Genomic DNA, 15,969 nt, shown 5'->3' with positions numbered 1-15,969 from the left:
TAGGGTAGGAAGAACTGACATGTGGGGACAGGAATAGTATGCAATCTAGCAACGATCTAAAGATAAATCTCATTGAAAATCACACCAATTTGGTTTAATGTACTTCCGTTCGTTGCAAGGTCACAACGATAATTTGCTGTTGCGGATCAACTTCTTGGATTTCGCTAAAAGCAAGTTCCAATATCCTGATTCTGTGTGATCAGTATCCCATGTGATGATTACCCAAGGTGGAACATTACTATGTAACACGAAGTTGGAATATATGCTGGTTGCTCCTTGGTAAATCGAAGGGTGATGCTGGTACCAACAGACGCGTGCACGGCCACTGCGCGCATCATTAAAATGTGTCCGAACTCTGGTAGCTCCTTGAGAGACGCTGTCTCAAGATCCATTAAGACTCTCCAGAATTAAGTCAAGCATACATCATAAACAGAATATAAAAGGCTCAGGGCTTTGACATCCCAGCCTGCCGTTCACTCCTCCGATGTATCACTATTGTACGGACGAGTGTTTGGGTGAAAAATTGCCATTTGGTTACTAAAGATCTTGTGTTTCGGAAATTCTGCCGCGTACGGGAGAACTGGTCGGGATAAAGCGCGTTCGAGTGCCGGAGACGGGGTGGAGTTGGCCAGCGCCGGGGGCGGGTTCCATCAGTTACACACACTCACACTAAAATAACTCCGCCAAGAGGAGGCTGTAGAATATCCCTGGGCTAGCAAAGAAACCTATTATCCAAAGAATGGATGAATAGAACTATAAACAGTAAACTTTTCAATTTTCTTTTCAAAATTGCAGACACTTTTGGTGAAATATTGATCGTTTTATATCCCTTCATGTGGCCTTTAAAATTCAAAAGTGGTCCAATTCAGAATCACTGACTCCGATCCTTTGCCTTGCAATTATGTCATCTCAAACAGCGGGATTAATATCAGTATGTCATTGGTGAAATTTGTCGCCAGGTAATAGCTTGAAAAATTGGGGGTCTCCCGGCAATGCGACGGACAATGACAGGCATGGGACATTTAGTTGAAACACTACAAAAATATAATGAAGGCAACAAAATCAAAAGGAATCCATAACCAAACCACAGGGTGTTACGTCTCTCTGTCTTTACAACGAGGTGGTTCTGTAATTTTTTTGTTTTTTTCATAGTATAACTATAAGGACCTTTCGAGAAATCAAGACTACTCGACTCTTCAAGGCACTTCAGCTTTTTCTTGTATTTAAGAGGTTTACCTTCCAGAGCCCCTCATCTTCAAATCCCACAGGCAAAGTTTTCCCATGGCAGTCTCTCCCGTCGAATTGCCGTGACATCTGCGGTCCGACGTTAACTGTTCGACTCATTACCCCCTAACGGTTAATGATCCCTTTGTATTCTCCAGTGACTAACGGCCACAGCGACACAGAGAACCATAACAACAACAACAACACAAATACGACGAACAACGAAGAGCGACGCCCGACGTCTGCGGAGGAATTAGAAGTAATTTTTTTAAGAGCGATTTGATTGACAGCCACATTTCAAGATGAAAAAATCACTCACTTAATACGAGCACATTTCATCGTTTTGTATCCCTGTAGGGGAACTTGGAGATTATCACCGGAAGTTGCGAAAACTAATGATGAATACTTTTAATGAAATACGTCGGATTTATCAAATTGCTGAAGTATAACGGATAATGTTTTGGTCAAACGTTTTTATAAACCTGAATAGCTGTACTCTTTGAACAATGATTTTGGAAATGAAAAGATGATGAAAAATATGTAGCCTACGCTACAAGCTAATTTAATTGAGACGTTATGTCTACATGTATACCATCAACACTCCAACACCTGATGATATTGTAACTAAATTTTCTTTTCTGTTCGCTTTCAGCAACAAATGTGGTATCGACGACAAATTAAAATGATCCGGACGTCGGATGGTGAAGTGGCCGCCCCAATGTCGGGCTCTTTCCCTATGCAATACTCTTCAGTCTCGGCCTACGTACCCTCAACCACAGCAGGCGACGCGAAAACACCAGTAAACTACAACGCCACGGTGCCAAATATGGCCGGAACGATACAACATATGAACTCACCAAGCGGAACGAATTCGGAACAGGCCAACTCAAACAGCGGACATTACAGTCCTCCCAACAGTGAGTACATTCGATTGACATTAGTCGTGTGGTACTGCATTGCATCTTACGCTTTTTATATTTTTCAATTCTGGTGATAGGTATGCGTATATGTGTTGTGGTTGCGTATGCACGCGTTGACGGCCCATTTTGGTCTTTTAAATGAGTACGTGGCGTATTGTTAAAGTACCCTAATGTTCCTTTATGGACATGCAGAAAATGTAGGATAAAATTGGCTACTGAGAGAGATAAATTACAAATTAAACAAAATAAATTCTACCATAAAACAGTATATACTTGGTGGCTACCTATTCCGCAGCCAGCAGAAGAAAAGAAACCAACAGGCACTGTGCGTGGTTGAAGCAGCAATTGCAGTGATTTCTTCGTTTACGAAAAGCACCCAACATCAATTTCGCCGAGGGGCACCTGGTCGCCGAAATGGAACCAGTATTCATGAGTCCACACTCCCTAATTTGGAGACCAATTCACTGCATTATAGAGCCTATATTCTAGACGATTGCCTCCGAAAGGATAACCCATCTTGTGATAAATTTCTCACTACCGTATCAGCCACAGTAGAGTGACTCTATTCTGGCTTGTCCAAAACCCTATAATTTTCATCCTGCTTTTACCCAAGGCGAGATCACCACAGCGGGCACTTCAGCATCCCACTGGTAGCTTGAGGCCATCCACCAAAATCGTCTTATCCGCATTCACACTGCTCAACTTAAAATAAAACGCCCTGTTGACCGCACACTCCGGGCTGTCCCAAAACCTGACTTTCGCTCTTTCTTCAAGCAATCAAAAGAACCATATTGAGACAATTATCGTGTCAGGAAAGGTTCTTTTTCTACTGTTCCTCATGAAACCGGGAAAAGAACAGACATTTTTAGATTGATATAAATGGAGTGAACATTTATAACTGAAAAGTCCATTTATGTTGCAGTTGGTATTGAAACAGCCAATATCAACTAGTAAATTGGAAAAGAAGTTAACCAAGTTCCCGTTTTGGCAGTAATATAAGGGTTCAAAAGCTATTTGAAATACACTGCATTTAAAAAATCGATGATCGATTGTTTAAGTTAGTTACAAGTACATGTATATGCATGGCGAGTCAAAAAGTGGTAAAAATTCATCACCGACTTGTACAAAACAATTTGAAGGTGGCCTGAGATGACTTTAAAAGGATTTTCATTTTTTCAATCTCTCCTTCATACCCTCCCTCATCCACTCCTCTGCTTTGCATGTACATTGTAATAAATTGGCCTATTTTTAATCACACGCTGTCAATCAGTTTTGCACTTCTCCATTCTGAAAGCTGAGCATTCTCCTATTTTGGCAGCTGAATATTTCATGTTTGGATCATATCTGATTTTCCTAATGGAATTTTAATGATCCTTGGTGCGAAAATTATAAACCTACGATGACAATTACGCGGCAGTGGGTGTTCATTGCAAAATTGTGATCCTCACGCATTGACATAAGCGACACGACGCCATTTGCAATTTTCCCTTATGACATAAAAACAAATCAGTCTTTCGCCCAAATAAAAAAAGTTTGAAAAAATCAAACATTGATATCACCAACAGATAATCGAAAAAGGTCATACCCGCAGTGTTCCTACTTTCTCAGTGTTCGTACTTTCTGCATTATAGGTGGTACATACACCTGCTTGACCACGGTTAGTGAGCAAGACGTCAAACCCGTCATTTCGTCAGATGGATCTGTGCGAATCGCGTCGGAACGCTATGATACCGAGAGTAAGAGCATGCAGACAACAAATTTCCTTGCAATGCACAGATCGACGCAAAATTACCACGAGTGGATCCAGGGGTTTCGCATGAGATTTGGAAGTTGAATGATAGCAACAAGATGACGGCTTCTTTGACAGCCATATCTCTTTTATATCATTATCACATTTCTTATGGTAACTAAATCGAACTAGTAAAAAATGCCTGCCCAAAACCCCTGGATGCACTGTTCGTAAAGTTATCAATTTCTTTCCTTCTTTATTCATTCGTGCTCTTTCTTTTCTGTCCTTCTCGGGGCCATGGCTGAAACTTCCTTCCGAAAGCTAACGTTTGTGCTGGGAGTAAACTAATTGGTTTTATATTTGATGGACGTGAAGTGAAAATAATTGATTTTAATTTTCTAATCACACTGGAACGCCGGAAGTGCATCGCCGTTTTGCTCCCTTGCGCGTGCGCAGTTTGCTGAAAAATTATTATTTTGTTTGGCCCGCACTGCCGCTGTGAATAGGCACGCTGAAAGCTATTTCAACAAGCCTGGGGGGTTTTCACCGTACATCTCGATATAGTTTAATAGACGTCGATGTAAGGTGAAATTCTGACAGGTTAGGATGAAATAGATTTCTAACACTTGTGTGGTAGATTTCTTTTCTTGTGTGCTATGTAATTTGCTGTTGTATAATCATTTCCTTTCCTTTAACCTCTCTTAACCCTTCCTCCCTCTTCCCCATCCACAGAGAAAGTTGAAACATTTAGAGTAGAAAGAGGTGCTTGAGTTCTAATGATGTGTGTGCTCGTCGATTTATTTCGATATCATTAAATATTGAAACAAACTTGGGGTTGTCCACTGAAAAAAATCCTTCTCAAATCATAAAAACAAGCAACGGGCACATTTTCCCACTCAAGCACCCAATGACGGTGTAGACTCTAGGTCAACCGGAAACTGACGTTCCTCCATTTTGTTTTAGCCAACAATGACACCCCCTCCCCTGCTAAGGCCGATACCCCTCATTCGGCGAATTCAGACTTTACGGAATTGAAGCCAGTCAACACGCCGTCATATTCCAATGTTTCTGCATTCCCTCAGTTTTCATGTAAGTTTTGTAAAGTGGTTTTGTGTTCTGCTTAACCATTGTAGTGTTTATTTTAATTTGGCTACAACTGCTTTGCGGTGTTTATTTGGCTACATTTGCTTTTTAAATTGATCTCTGTTTTCCTCCTAGTCGAACTGACTTAAAATACATATCCCCAAAAAATCTAATACTTCCTTGAAACGAAGATATACGATGATAGAAAAGATTTATTAGGCTGTTTCAAAGTTTCCAGTTTCGAGTTACACGTACTCTTACTTTGGTGGTCGGTTCCTTCTATTTATAAGTCCTGCATGTAATAACTCTTTAAATCTGTCTTCCATTCCTATCTAAAAAAACTCCTTTACCAACGAAAATCGTGGTTGTATTGCAATAAATACAGATATCGTAATTTATGGTTCGCCGAAACTGTTTATGTAACTTGACACCAAGTACAAAGTATCCAATGAGTTGCAAATTTAAAAAAAGGTTGATCTACATGGACAACATTTGCATACAGTCAGCCAACGATCTCGATGTTTTGAAGGAAAGTTGGGTTCAAATGTAGGTGTGAAATGAACCTGGACGCAATATTAAAAAAATGAAATAAAATTGAAAGTCTACCGTAGTCGTCTTTAGCTTGTCACAAAGTGAATTCACACTTGTTGTGTTACCGTCAAATAAGTGTTGTTACAAATAATAATGTGTGCTCTGTAAGCCAGCGTTCATACTTATAGTCTTCTCCTTATCATTGCAGCAAATACGACGCCGTACGCAAACCCCGCACACGCCGCATATCCTAACCAAGTGGGCAGTATTGTACCCCAAATCATGATCCCATCGTCGGGGTACCAGACGACAGGAATGCCTAGTAAGTACGACCTCTATAAATCCTCATTTGCCAGTGAATTTATCTTCCAGTAGAATTTTTTTAATTCTGGGGCACGGTTAGTACATTGTACATTGTATTATAAACTCACTTGGCGTTAGCTTAATTTAGCGTTAGGCGATAACGCCATGTTGAAGGAATCTGCACCAATTTTATAAATTGCTATTTGATATGGAAAGCAAAAAGTATTTCGGGTTTCAATTAATTATTCTTTGCTTGAACGTACCCGGGGAAGACTTTGCAGAAACACCTCGAAAAGCTACAGAAAGGAAGCTTACCAATGAAAAAATTAACCCGTGATTTAACCAAGGAAGTCGTACTTATAACGTATGTCAAAAATGATAGAAGATATGATAGATCTATCTCTCGCTTCATTTATTTTTAAATTTTGCTTGACTAGGTCGTGAAAAATGCCGGATACTGTTTTTAGTATTATCATCAGAGTCAGTAATTTAGTTTTCAATGTACTGAACACATCACACAATTCGATCCCTAATTCGTTGAATAGATGACATATTATGATAGATGGCATCCGATTTTTAACAGTTTATCGCCAGAGGCAACTTTGAGAGTACTAGTCCTAGTATATCCTGTTTAAAATGAGGTGACAGACAAGTGATTCATGTACTAGGAAGGTATGCCGTGTTGTGATCCCTCTGCATATACATTTGGCTATACCGGTGCGGTGTGTTATCTTAGCCCCTCTAGCAAGTGCTTTGGTGGTGTTCGTCTTCCGACGTTACGCGTACGCGATCAGTCATGGATATGTCAAGATAGAGAATGCCACACATTCTCAATTTAAGTTGCAAACTGTTTAAAAACATGAAGATAAACTGTCCAAAAGACACATCCTTTTGTCAAAGAAGACGATGAGGGCGTTATGTGCTTTGATTGTACTGCCCCTTCATTTTTGCTATTATGAGCCGAGTACAGTGGTTTTCTTCTGATATCCGTGACGACCACATTAATTTCCCGGGCAGCCGAGCGTTTCGGCTGGAAACTATGACGACCACCGATCCGCATCACTGCCGATGATTAACTAGTATAGCTTCGGCAATTTTCGAAGTGACTTCTGCTGTATTCGATATGCAGAGCGTGTGTATCAAAACGCTGTCGATTCTTTCCATTTTCCTGTCCCATATTCCCCCTATTCACTTCACCATTCCTCTTCTCGAAATGAAATAACATGGCCTAGTTCTCTCATCATCTATGGGTTGGGGGAGCATGCCCTCTTAGAAACAAAGGTTAATGCAGTCCCCACCTTTATATAGGCAAAGAGCTCGTTAATATTGGGACTTTGCGAGGAATCATGTTACTCATCGAACTAATGCACCACTCCACGCTCGGGTTTGTTTCCGTAGACATGAACCGTTACACGCAAGGTTCCAGACCAGTGACTGAGCAACAAGTCGGCACTCGTCCATCCCGGTTTAGCAGCCAAGCAAGCCACTGCTCCTGACTATCAACATTTCCTACTGGGCAGTGTATTCTTACTATGGTTGTCTAATTCTTACTCACCCTTCGGAGGTGACGGAGTGTGACATTGGTGGATGACCTGGTATTCTTAGAACCGCCACACGCCACGCTCCGGTCCAGCGACCAAGCCACAAGATGAACCAGTCTCCGGTCCGGCAGTCAAGCAGGAGACTGGTATCAACAGCTCGTCCTTGCGGGGAGGCAAGATGATAAAAAAGCACACAACAAGGCGTGTAATTACTGCCGAGTAATTTGAATGGCGATCCGCCATCATGTGCTTCGCGGCCCGTCTCTGGGTCCCTGTAGCTGCGTGCTTGGTGACCGTGAAGGCACCGTTGTGGACACCGCCGTGCCTTCCCGTAAACATATCAAACCGATGGCATCCATCGGGCTTGAATTGCTCAAATCAATCGGCTAATTAATCGCGTGCCAGTTTCGACACCCTGCATGCATACCCCAGAATTGTCTTGTTTGAAGTTTAACACCCTCGGCGTTCCAATCCATCTCACGTGTTAATGATTTATTCATGTTCATGTTTATATACATTGAACTTAATGAAGGTCACTCAATTGTTCTTCACCGGAACGATTCACTTGACGAGGGAAGATGTGACGATAAAATCATTGACGTGCACAAAAAAGGCTTCTCGTTGATATGGCATATATATTTATTTGAAACCATGCAAGACACTCTGAAACGTAATTTGGAAACACCTACTCGTCGTTTTGAACCCAAAAGATATTCATAACTCTTCCCCCTCAAAATGTGACAATACCCCCGAATGTGAGTATAGCCCTGAATGGTCGAGGTGTTGCAATTGGTGGTCTTTGATTTCACCTGGAGGGAACCAAATGGGACCTACCTATGTTTGTATTCCTTAAGGTTTGAATTTCAGAGAAGGTCCCAGGCTTTTCCATTTTACCTCTAGACCCAAACATCCCTTTTAACCCCGAATTTCCCATTGTATCTTTTAGGTAGCGAATACTCATCGTACCCCAGTGGTTACACGGCTCAGTACAGCTCAAGCCCATACGCAGATCCAGCCTGGTCAGCAGTACGATACGCACCGTCTAGTGGACTTTTAAGTAAGTTGTCAGTTTGACTTTGACTAGACACGCCAAACCAGTGAGATTTATAGAAATAATTACGAAGGCATCGGCGACTTGGCAAGCTTTAGTATCATCTGGCCGTTTGCAGTTGAGATTGTAGAGACCCAGTGTGGGCCAACTGGTGTAATCCATTATGTTACATGAATGATTGTGATCAGCCGTCTCTTCTGCTTGTACTCATTTGAACGTTCCTTTTTTTTCAGATCCTCCTTATTACCTCACTCACAGTCACGGCGCCCCCTCACGGTCGGGAGAACCAGCCTCAGTTGCCACTTCGTCATACAAGGCAGAGCGGTGTTAGTATTCTCGGAAAAATCTAAAGACTATTTATAGGAACAATATGGCGGAACGCGGCGGCCATTTTGAATCGTGTGGATTCGTATGCGCGTCCGAAAGGTTGACTCTATCTTAATGGTTAGGGCAAAAACTTTTCAAAAGCAATACTCGGCCCTGACCATCAGTATTTGTAATCGAGGTGGCGGTTACACTAACAAAGTGAAACATTAGTGCAAACTACAGATAACTAGTATTTCTCTCACGTGTGTCGAAAAGGAACACAAGTAGGAAATGTAACGTGTCGACTTCATTGGACCTTCAAGATTAGATTATTTAGTCGCTGTTACTATAAACCGCCAAATTTTTGCGGTGCTTTTATTTTCGTGGATTTCGCCAAAAAAATTAATTCAGGAAAATAAAAATCGCCAAAAAAAGTTTTTCATTAGAAAAAAACAATAAATTTCTTCGTAATCCGCCAAACAAAAATTGTGAAAATATCAGAATTTTTTGCGAGGCGCGATCATTTGGCGTTTTATAGTCTTTGCCAAATTTTATGACAAACTGTGTCAGATAGTCCTTTTAACAATATACATGTAGGTAGCTTTTCCCAGTTGAGGAAAATTAACATTCCTAGTAGCTTTCAAGTGAGATATTTGAATGGAACCTGATGAATGATACAGAAGGATGGGGGGGGGGATATGTGTTTGATTATCATCCTCAAAAGCTTTGGCGTTACATGTATTATAGAATGCTTTCTATCCTCATTTGGTTTTGGTTTGAGTTGGTGATATTTCATCGGCCAGATCGACCGTGTCATCTAAAATATAAGTTACTTGACAGAAAATTAATTGATTTTCCAAATCAAATCACCGTCACAATACATTTTTTTCTGTGGAGCAGTCGTGTGTGTACTCTCGTGTGTGGTAAGCGTCACGCATGATGCGTTCCCACGAATATGGCAGCGGCATCGCACGACTGAATGCCTATGGAGCGCCAACGGTGGAGAACCAGTGCATCCCCTTCTTTGGAAGCACTTAGAGCAGTTCGTTGCACATGGCCAGCCGTGCTTTTTTCTAAACCTTAAGAAAGATGTAACTGATTGTTTACCTACATATGTTGCTGTCAAGAAGATTTCTATTTATCATCAAAACGACACTGATCATAATCTGATTGTGTATTTTTTCTCAGATCCTGTTACGTTTGTGTGAACCCATAAAACTTAATTCGGGCATGATGGTTGACCTTACCTCCGGCTGAAAGTCACCTAGAAGTTGTAATGTTCAAGAGAATATACATTGATATTGTTAAAAACCAAACGAAAAAAAAGAAAACATAGTTGTCAAGTCGTTGATGGGCCCCGACTTAAACATTGCCGAAACCGAACTAGTTTCAACAGGTTTTATGCATCTATTCTTAACCTAATTCACTCAGCTTTCCTTATGTTTTGGCTTAATCAATATGACTATGCGGTCAAAACTGCCCAGCAAAACTTTTCATTTTGCTAAAGTTTATCTACTCTGAAGTTTGTAGACCCATGACAAAGTTCTGTTGGACACTGCAAAAAATATCACTCTAAATTTCTAAACATGTATTTTTATATAGTTGAGTCATTTCATTTCAATTTCGATTGCATCTTGCCACGTTTAAACATGGATTGTACTTCCTTGTGCAATGATTTCAACCTTCAATTACATACCATGACATTGCTTCATCATCAGCTCACTCAAATAAGGCAGTATATCAAGAGATGACACTCATCCTCAACTTGTCATTATGGTCTTATCTAACAGATAATCCTAATCCCCCTGTTAATCCAAAATTTGTGGCGCCAGAGGAAATGTACAGTGACTACGCATACTTGTCATGATTTGTTCGAGTGGTTTATGATGATCGACCAAATGAAAGTATTCTCTCATATGCAAATGTAATCTGGCCCGAAACAATTAGCTGTGTTGGGTCGCCGGTCACGTTCGTGAGATCCGCTCGAACACGTGTTTCGTTGTCTGGAGTCCCGCGGACAATAGACTACAAACGTTGCTGTTTTAGGGGAAGACATCCTCCTAGGTCGTGAGTGGTGCTGTCGCGTGACCATTGTACCATTTGATCACCAGAGAAGTACAATATGCGTAGATGAATCCCGCATTGTCTTAATGTAATCTGATATATAGCCCCAAGAAAGGTTTCAAGCGTCGAATTAAGCAAATTGAAATTTATGACCATGTGCTCAATTGAACAGAAGTTGGTCGGATTATAGAATGAGGGTATGGAGGTCGAAGGGCAAGGGGATAAAATGAATGCTAAATTTTATTTAGCCTTAGTTGAAACCCCGGTTATATTTTCTGATACTTCAACCATGCAAGCAATGTATTAAGGGGTCACCTGTGCCGTATTTTCCGTGCCCTTTTTTCATCTTGGCAACATCTGGAAATGGATTGACTGGAAAAGATCGCTAACCCATAGTTTTAAATTAGCATTAATAACATAAGATCAATGCAGTTTATATTTCATTGGTTAAAGAGATTCCTTTCTCCATTGTGGCTTAGGTGTTTTAAGTACGAAAAGATGCACCTGACGATCTCCGGAATCGTTTGGTCAGATCAAGAAAAAATACCTTGGAGGAACTGCCATACCCGGCTGCCATAAAGGGGGCACTAGGCTCATCATCGGGTACTGCCATGCCTGGCCCCATAAAACATGCACTGGACGCATTATCGGGATCACTCTTCAATAGACCTCCGCGAAAGCATATTCACATGCATGTCCATAATGAGTGATTTTCACCAATATTGCTTATTATCTCCTGTAATATCAATACCGTGGTCTATTCTATTTCTGTTCTTTTCAACCCCAAAAGACAAAATTAGTTTATCCCGCATAATTTATTCCGATTCACGTTTTACAGTTCTCCCATTTCTAGTATTCCATTCCTTGTCTCGTGACAGTATTGTAGACAGAACTGTTGAACCTACTGGATGGCCTGATGCATCGTTTATCTTCTATTGTATCGCTTGTCATCCCTCCATGATAAGCATCGCTTCAGAAGTGTCGCACTAATCACATAAAGTTTATTTTAATAGTACATTCCTCTCGAATCATATCATTTTGAATCTTACCTTTTTGTAACAAAAAAAAATATTTAATGAGATTATTACAGGCATGACCATGACAGTACCACAAGTAGATTAGGATTTGACGTAGCGTCAGCCATTTTGCCCAAAGATCACGTGACCTTGGGTAGGGTGACGCTGTTTTGTGATGTGTAAGTCATGCAGCATGACTTACAAAATAGTAATATTCTTTAGTATATTTTCTGTATCTGATTGACATATGACTACCATCATATCCCTATGTCTTCAAAAATATTTCGAACCAATCAGTTTCTATCAATAGTGATTGTATTCTTCTGTGAGGACAATTTACGTCCTTGACCTTAGTGTTTGTCCTTGACCTCATTATCATATGTCATTCAGACGACAGAAGGAGATAAATTCCAAAGGAAATATTTCTTGCCATTTTGTGTATATAACGAACGATATTAAATTTTTTAACAGAAATTAGCATATGTATTTTTATTATTTTTAAATTTAGTCCAATTTTATTATTGTGACGGTACTAACGATATAGAACTATTGTTGGTAAACTGCACTGGGGCGATTCCACACATGAAGTTCTTGTCAATTTAAAGGTTATATGCCGTTTTACTAATTTGGCATTTATTAGAGTTAGGTCGACACCTTGTTGTTCCATTTCCACTGTTTACCAAAATGTTCTTCAGTAATGTCATTAAATTTTGGCGAGGGAATACAAAAAGTTATAAAATGTCATAAAAAGTTATAGAAGATATCACCTTGAGTATATGAAATCCGCCAAAATGAAGTAAAAAGATTTTTTATTACCCTTTCGTTGCTACACCTTTAATGACGTCACAGTATGACTTTGGGGTGTTCGCCACGACATTTTGCTAACTTTGCTTGTATTTATTAGAATCGTTTGGGTTTTCATGGGGTGTCATTGGGGAAGAATAAATGGTAGGTTGTACATAGTAGATAATTAGATTTTTATTGAGTTCGATAAGGTGTTACAATGTAGATTGAGTTAATTCAAATGATTGTGGTGAACATCTCAAAAAGAAATACCATAGCAAATATAGCTGACATTAAACAGTGGGAGTTCCGTTCTGCACAGCTGAAAACAGAAATACTCAATACATATGGGTCACTTTTGATTCCGGAACTACATTTGTACTTCTTTTCGAGTCGAAATGATGATGCCTACCAATTTTACTTCGACCTTTGGTGAGTTGGGGAGAATTTTCTTTAATTTCTTTACTCAACACGGCTGTGTCGCTCACGAATTTCATTCATGCACTTAAACCGTTATTTATTGTTTTGGGCACAGAAACGTTTGCAAAATGTCTATTTTGTTGGTTAGATTCCAAGGGAATTCCATCCGTCGAAGACTATACTTAAATGGCGAGTTTTTATTGTGTCCTCGCCTGCATTTTGTTTCGTACACCAATGGTGTACATTAAATGTGCAATTAAGGAGTGCAACCAAATCATTCAGATACAAGAGAGATTTTCCCCCTTCAATCCTCTTCTGATTAGCTTGGATTTCTTAAACCAGTATTGCTCTTCTTAATAAGTGGTCTCTACAGTTTCGGAATGATTCGGTTGCGCCCCGTTACATGGTGTTTCGGCCATGTTGGTAAATACTTCATAGTGTGGGCTCGGCAATGACCTGTATGGAGACAAAACATCATAAATGTGTGGATAACGTTGATATAATTATAAATACAAAGAATTTGAAATATAACCCTGATTTGTCTTTTTCTGTTCTGAATAGCAGTACCTTATAGAGTTGCTCTCAATCTCTGTAAGGAAAAGGTCGTAACATATTTTCGCCGAAGTGGACTTGTGTGGTTTTCGTATCTAGTAGGTGCTTCAATTACCAACGGTGGTGCTGTTTTGGTCCAAATTCGTTCAAGAAGCTGGGCAGCCTACCACAGTCCATGTACGTTCTTCACACAAGACCTTCCGACGAACACCCTGTACAACGGATCTTCCCAAAATGTGAAGCACGGACAAACTCCCACCACATTTCGTGAACGCCCTACCGATGCCGCAGGCCATCCTGCATCTTGTAAGTGGCCCTATCAGCTATTCAATAGATATCGTCTATTTATCATAAATGCAATCAAAATATGACAATGATCCCGGCTGAAGTTTGGTCTAGGATATTTCCTTTTGGGCTAGAAATTGGCTGGGGCTGCTGCAACACGCGCCCAAGTCGCTGAGCACTTGCCGCGCGGTGATAAAAGAGTCGGCGTGAGCGGCGATCGAGTGGACAGATCTCGCGAAAAGCAACTCAAAATGACCGGCAATTAATATCTTTGCTTATAATCAATCACAAATGGCAGTGAAAAATTGGCCAACTAAATTTGTTCTCTGTTTCTAAGAACTATCGGTCATGACTCGTACACCCTCCCCACAGTACGGGTTCATCTACTTTTATGCGCTTACAGCTCATGATATAAAGGAAATGGTCGTGATGACTCTTGAGTGTATGCAGCTCTATGGGCAAAACGGTTTCACTGGAAATCACTTCGAAGCTTGGCATGACGCGTCTTTACATGTTTTTGACTGAGCTGTATTAAATCTGTGTCCGTTGTGTGGGCATCCATGTGTCTTTTCGTCTCGTTGTGACTGTCTCAGCATTCATTAAGAAAACTACCTTCCAGTAACAGCTACAAGTATTGCTCGAATGTCCGTATTGTATTCGAAGACCACTCATTTATGAAGACTAACACGTTTGTCTAAATTATGTGGTTTATGTATCATTTTTTCATCAGTTAAAATTGCGACGATTTTTCTCGTGCTATACCATTATGCAGTTTTTCAGTGCAGGGGAGCATTCCTCCTGCTTCACCAGTCACGGGTTGTTAAGACAGGGAACTATTCCTCTTGCGACATCAGCAACAAGGCGAGAAAGACACGGAACTACAATTCTTCCCGCTATAAAGTCCAACTGCAATTTGTAAAGTACAAGGGACAATTCCTCTTTCTACACAAGCCAAGGCTTGTTAAAGTCAGGAGCTATTCCTCCTGCTGTACCAGCCACGGGTTGTTACAGAAAGTGAGCCATTCCACTTGCAGTACCAGTCACTGGTGATTAAAGTCAGGGGACTATTCCTCCTGCTACACCAGCCACGGGTTGTAAAAGAAAGGGGCTATTCCTACTGCTACACCACGGTTTGTAAAAGAGAAGGGACTATTCCTCCTGCTACACCACCTGCAGGTTGTTAAAGACAGGGGACTATTCCTCCTGTCACACCAGTCGCCGGTTGTGAAAGACAGGGGACTTATTACCTCCGGCCTCACCAGCTACGATATGCTAAAGGCTGGGGGTTATGCCTCCTGCTAAACCAGCCACATTTTCAAACCAACAAGGATCTATCAGATAGTTACCCATTATGCGAATTCCCAAAAGACCTCGGAGCAATATTTGTACCCCCAGTACCGCTACCAATCATCACAACAGAACGTGTCGCGAATACCCAAACTAATTGACGCCATCTTCCCACTTGTCATCCCTTTGTTTTAAGGCAATAAACCCGGAGTGAGAGTGCCTCGGCAATAGACTACCAACATCGCTCATTCAGCGCGTAACCCCCTCTCCTACTCTCGACTAATGACTTAATCAAATATTGAACAACCTCAGCCATTCTCTCTCCTCCTCTGAGCTCCATTATGTGCCGATCAAAGACCAGCTTCTGCAATATTCATGGTTTGTTTTATGGTGGGCCGTGTCACGCCAGTGATTGCTGAAGTCACGCCTCTCTGCTTGCAGTAAATGAGCACCCCATCGAACAGGACATACATTAACCTCAGAAATGAGATAATTGACTTGGATGACTGATATCAAAGCCGGTCGTTCATATTGCTTTTTTGCCAATGCAGAATTGTTTTTGAGAACGAAGAAGCCCGCGCTTTTATCAGATATCTTTTCTGTGCGGTTGCAACATCATATGCTAGGCTTCCTGATACAGCTCTCACTCATGCACCGTAAGACGCGGTAGGACTGTCACAACCAGACTGAAAGGAACATGACTTACACACCGAGAGACACAGTGAGCCTATCACAACCAGACTAACGGAGACAACACTTTCACATCGTGAAACACAGTGAGCCTATCACAACCAGACTACATGGTTCCAACAGTCTTATCGACAGGTCGGCGAGGTAGGCTGATGGACATAATCGAGCTGGTTCTAACTGTCAT

At 41.0% G+C, this 15,969-nt stretch overlaps 1 protein-coding gene across 12 annotated transcripts in view; it reads left to right on the top strand.

Annotated features, from left to right (window-relative positions):
• Window positions 1-13,502, top strand: part of LOC135492075 (paired box protein Pax-5-like) — a 77,385-nt gene extending 63,883 nt beyond the window's left edge. For 9 of the 12 annotated variants that reach the window (XM_064778236.1, XM_064778245.1, XM_064778279.1 and 6 more), the window contains 7 exons: window positions 1,383-1,483; window positions 1,877-2,141; window positions 3,776-3,880; window positions 4,837-4,962; window positions 5,696-5,809; window positions 8,278-8,388; window positions 8,616-13,502. In XM_064778236.1, the coding sequence (XP_064634306.1) occupies window positions 1,383-1,483; window positions 1,877-2,141; window positions 3,776-3,880; window positions 4,837-4,962; window positions 5,696-5,809; window positions 8,278-8,388; window positions 8,616-8,713 (920 nt within the window). In that variant the 3' untranslated portion in view covers window positions 8,714-13,502. The remainder of the gene's footprint in view (window positions 1-1,382; window positions 1,484-1,876; window positions 2,142-3,775; window positions 3,881-4,836; window positions 4,963-5,695; window positions 5,810-8,277; window positions 8,389-8,615) is intronic. The other 3 variants (XM_064778288.1, XM_064778272.1, XM_064778296.1) reach the window with 3 other exon arrangements.
• The last annotated feature ends 2,467 nt before the right edge of the window (window positions 13,503-15,969 follow it).

This window comes from Lineus longissimus, chromosome 1 (genome assembly GCF_910592395.1).
Source record: "Lineus longissimus chromosome 1, tnLinLong1.2, whole genome shotgun sequence".
NCBI classification, from domain to species: Eukaryota; Metazoa; Nemertea; class Pilidiophora; order Heteronemertea; family Lineidae; genus Lineus; species Lineus longissimus.
This window is presented reverse-complemented; position numbering and strand designations above follow the sequence as displayed.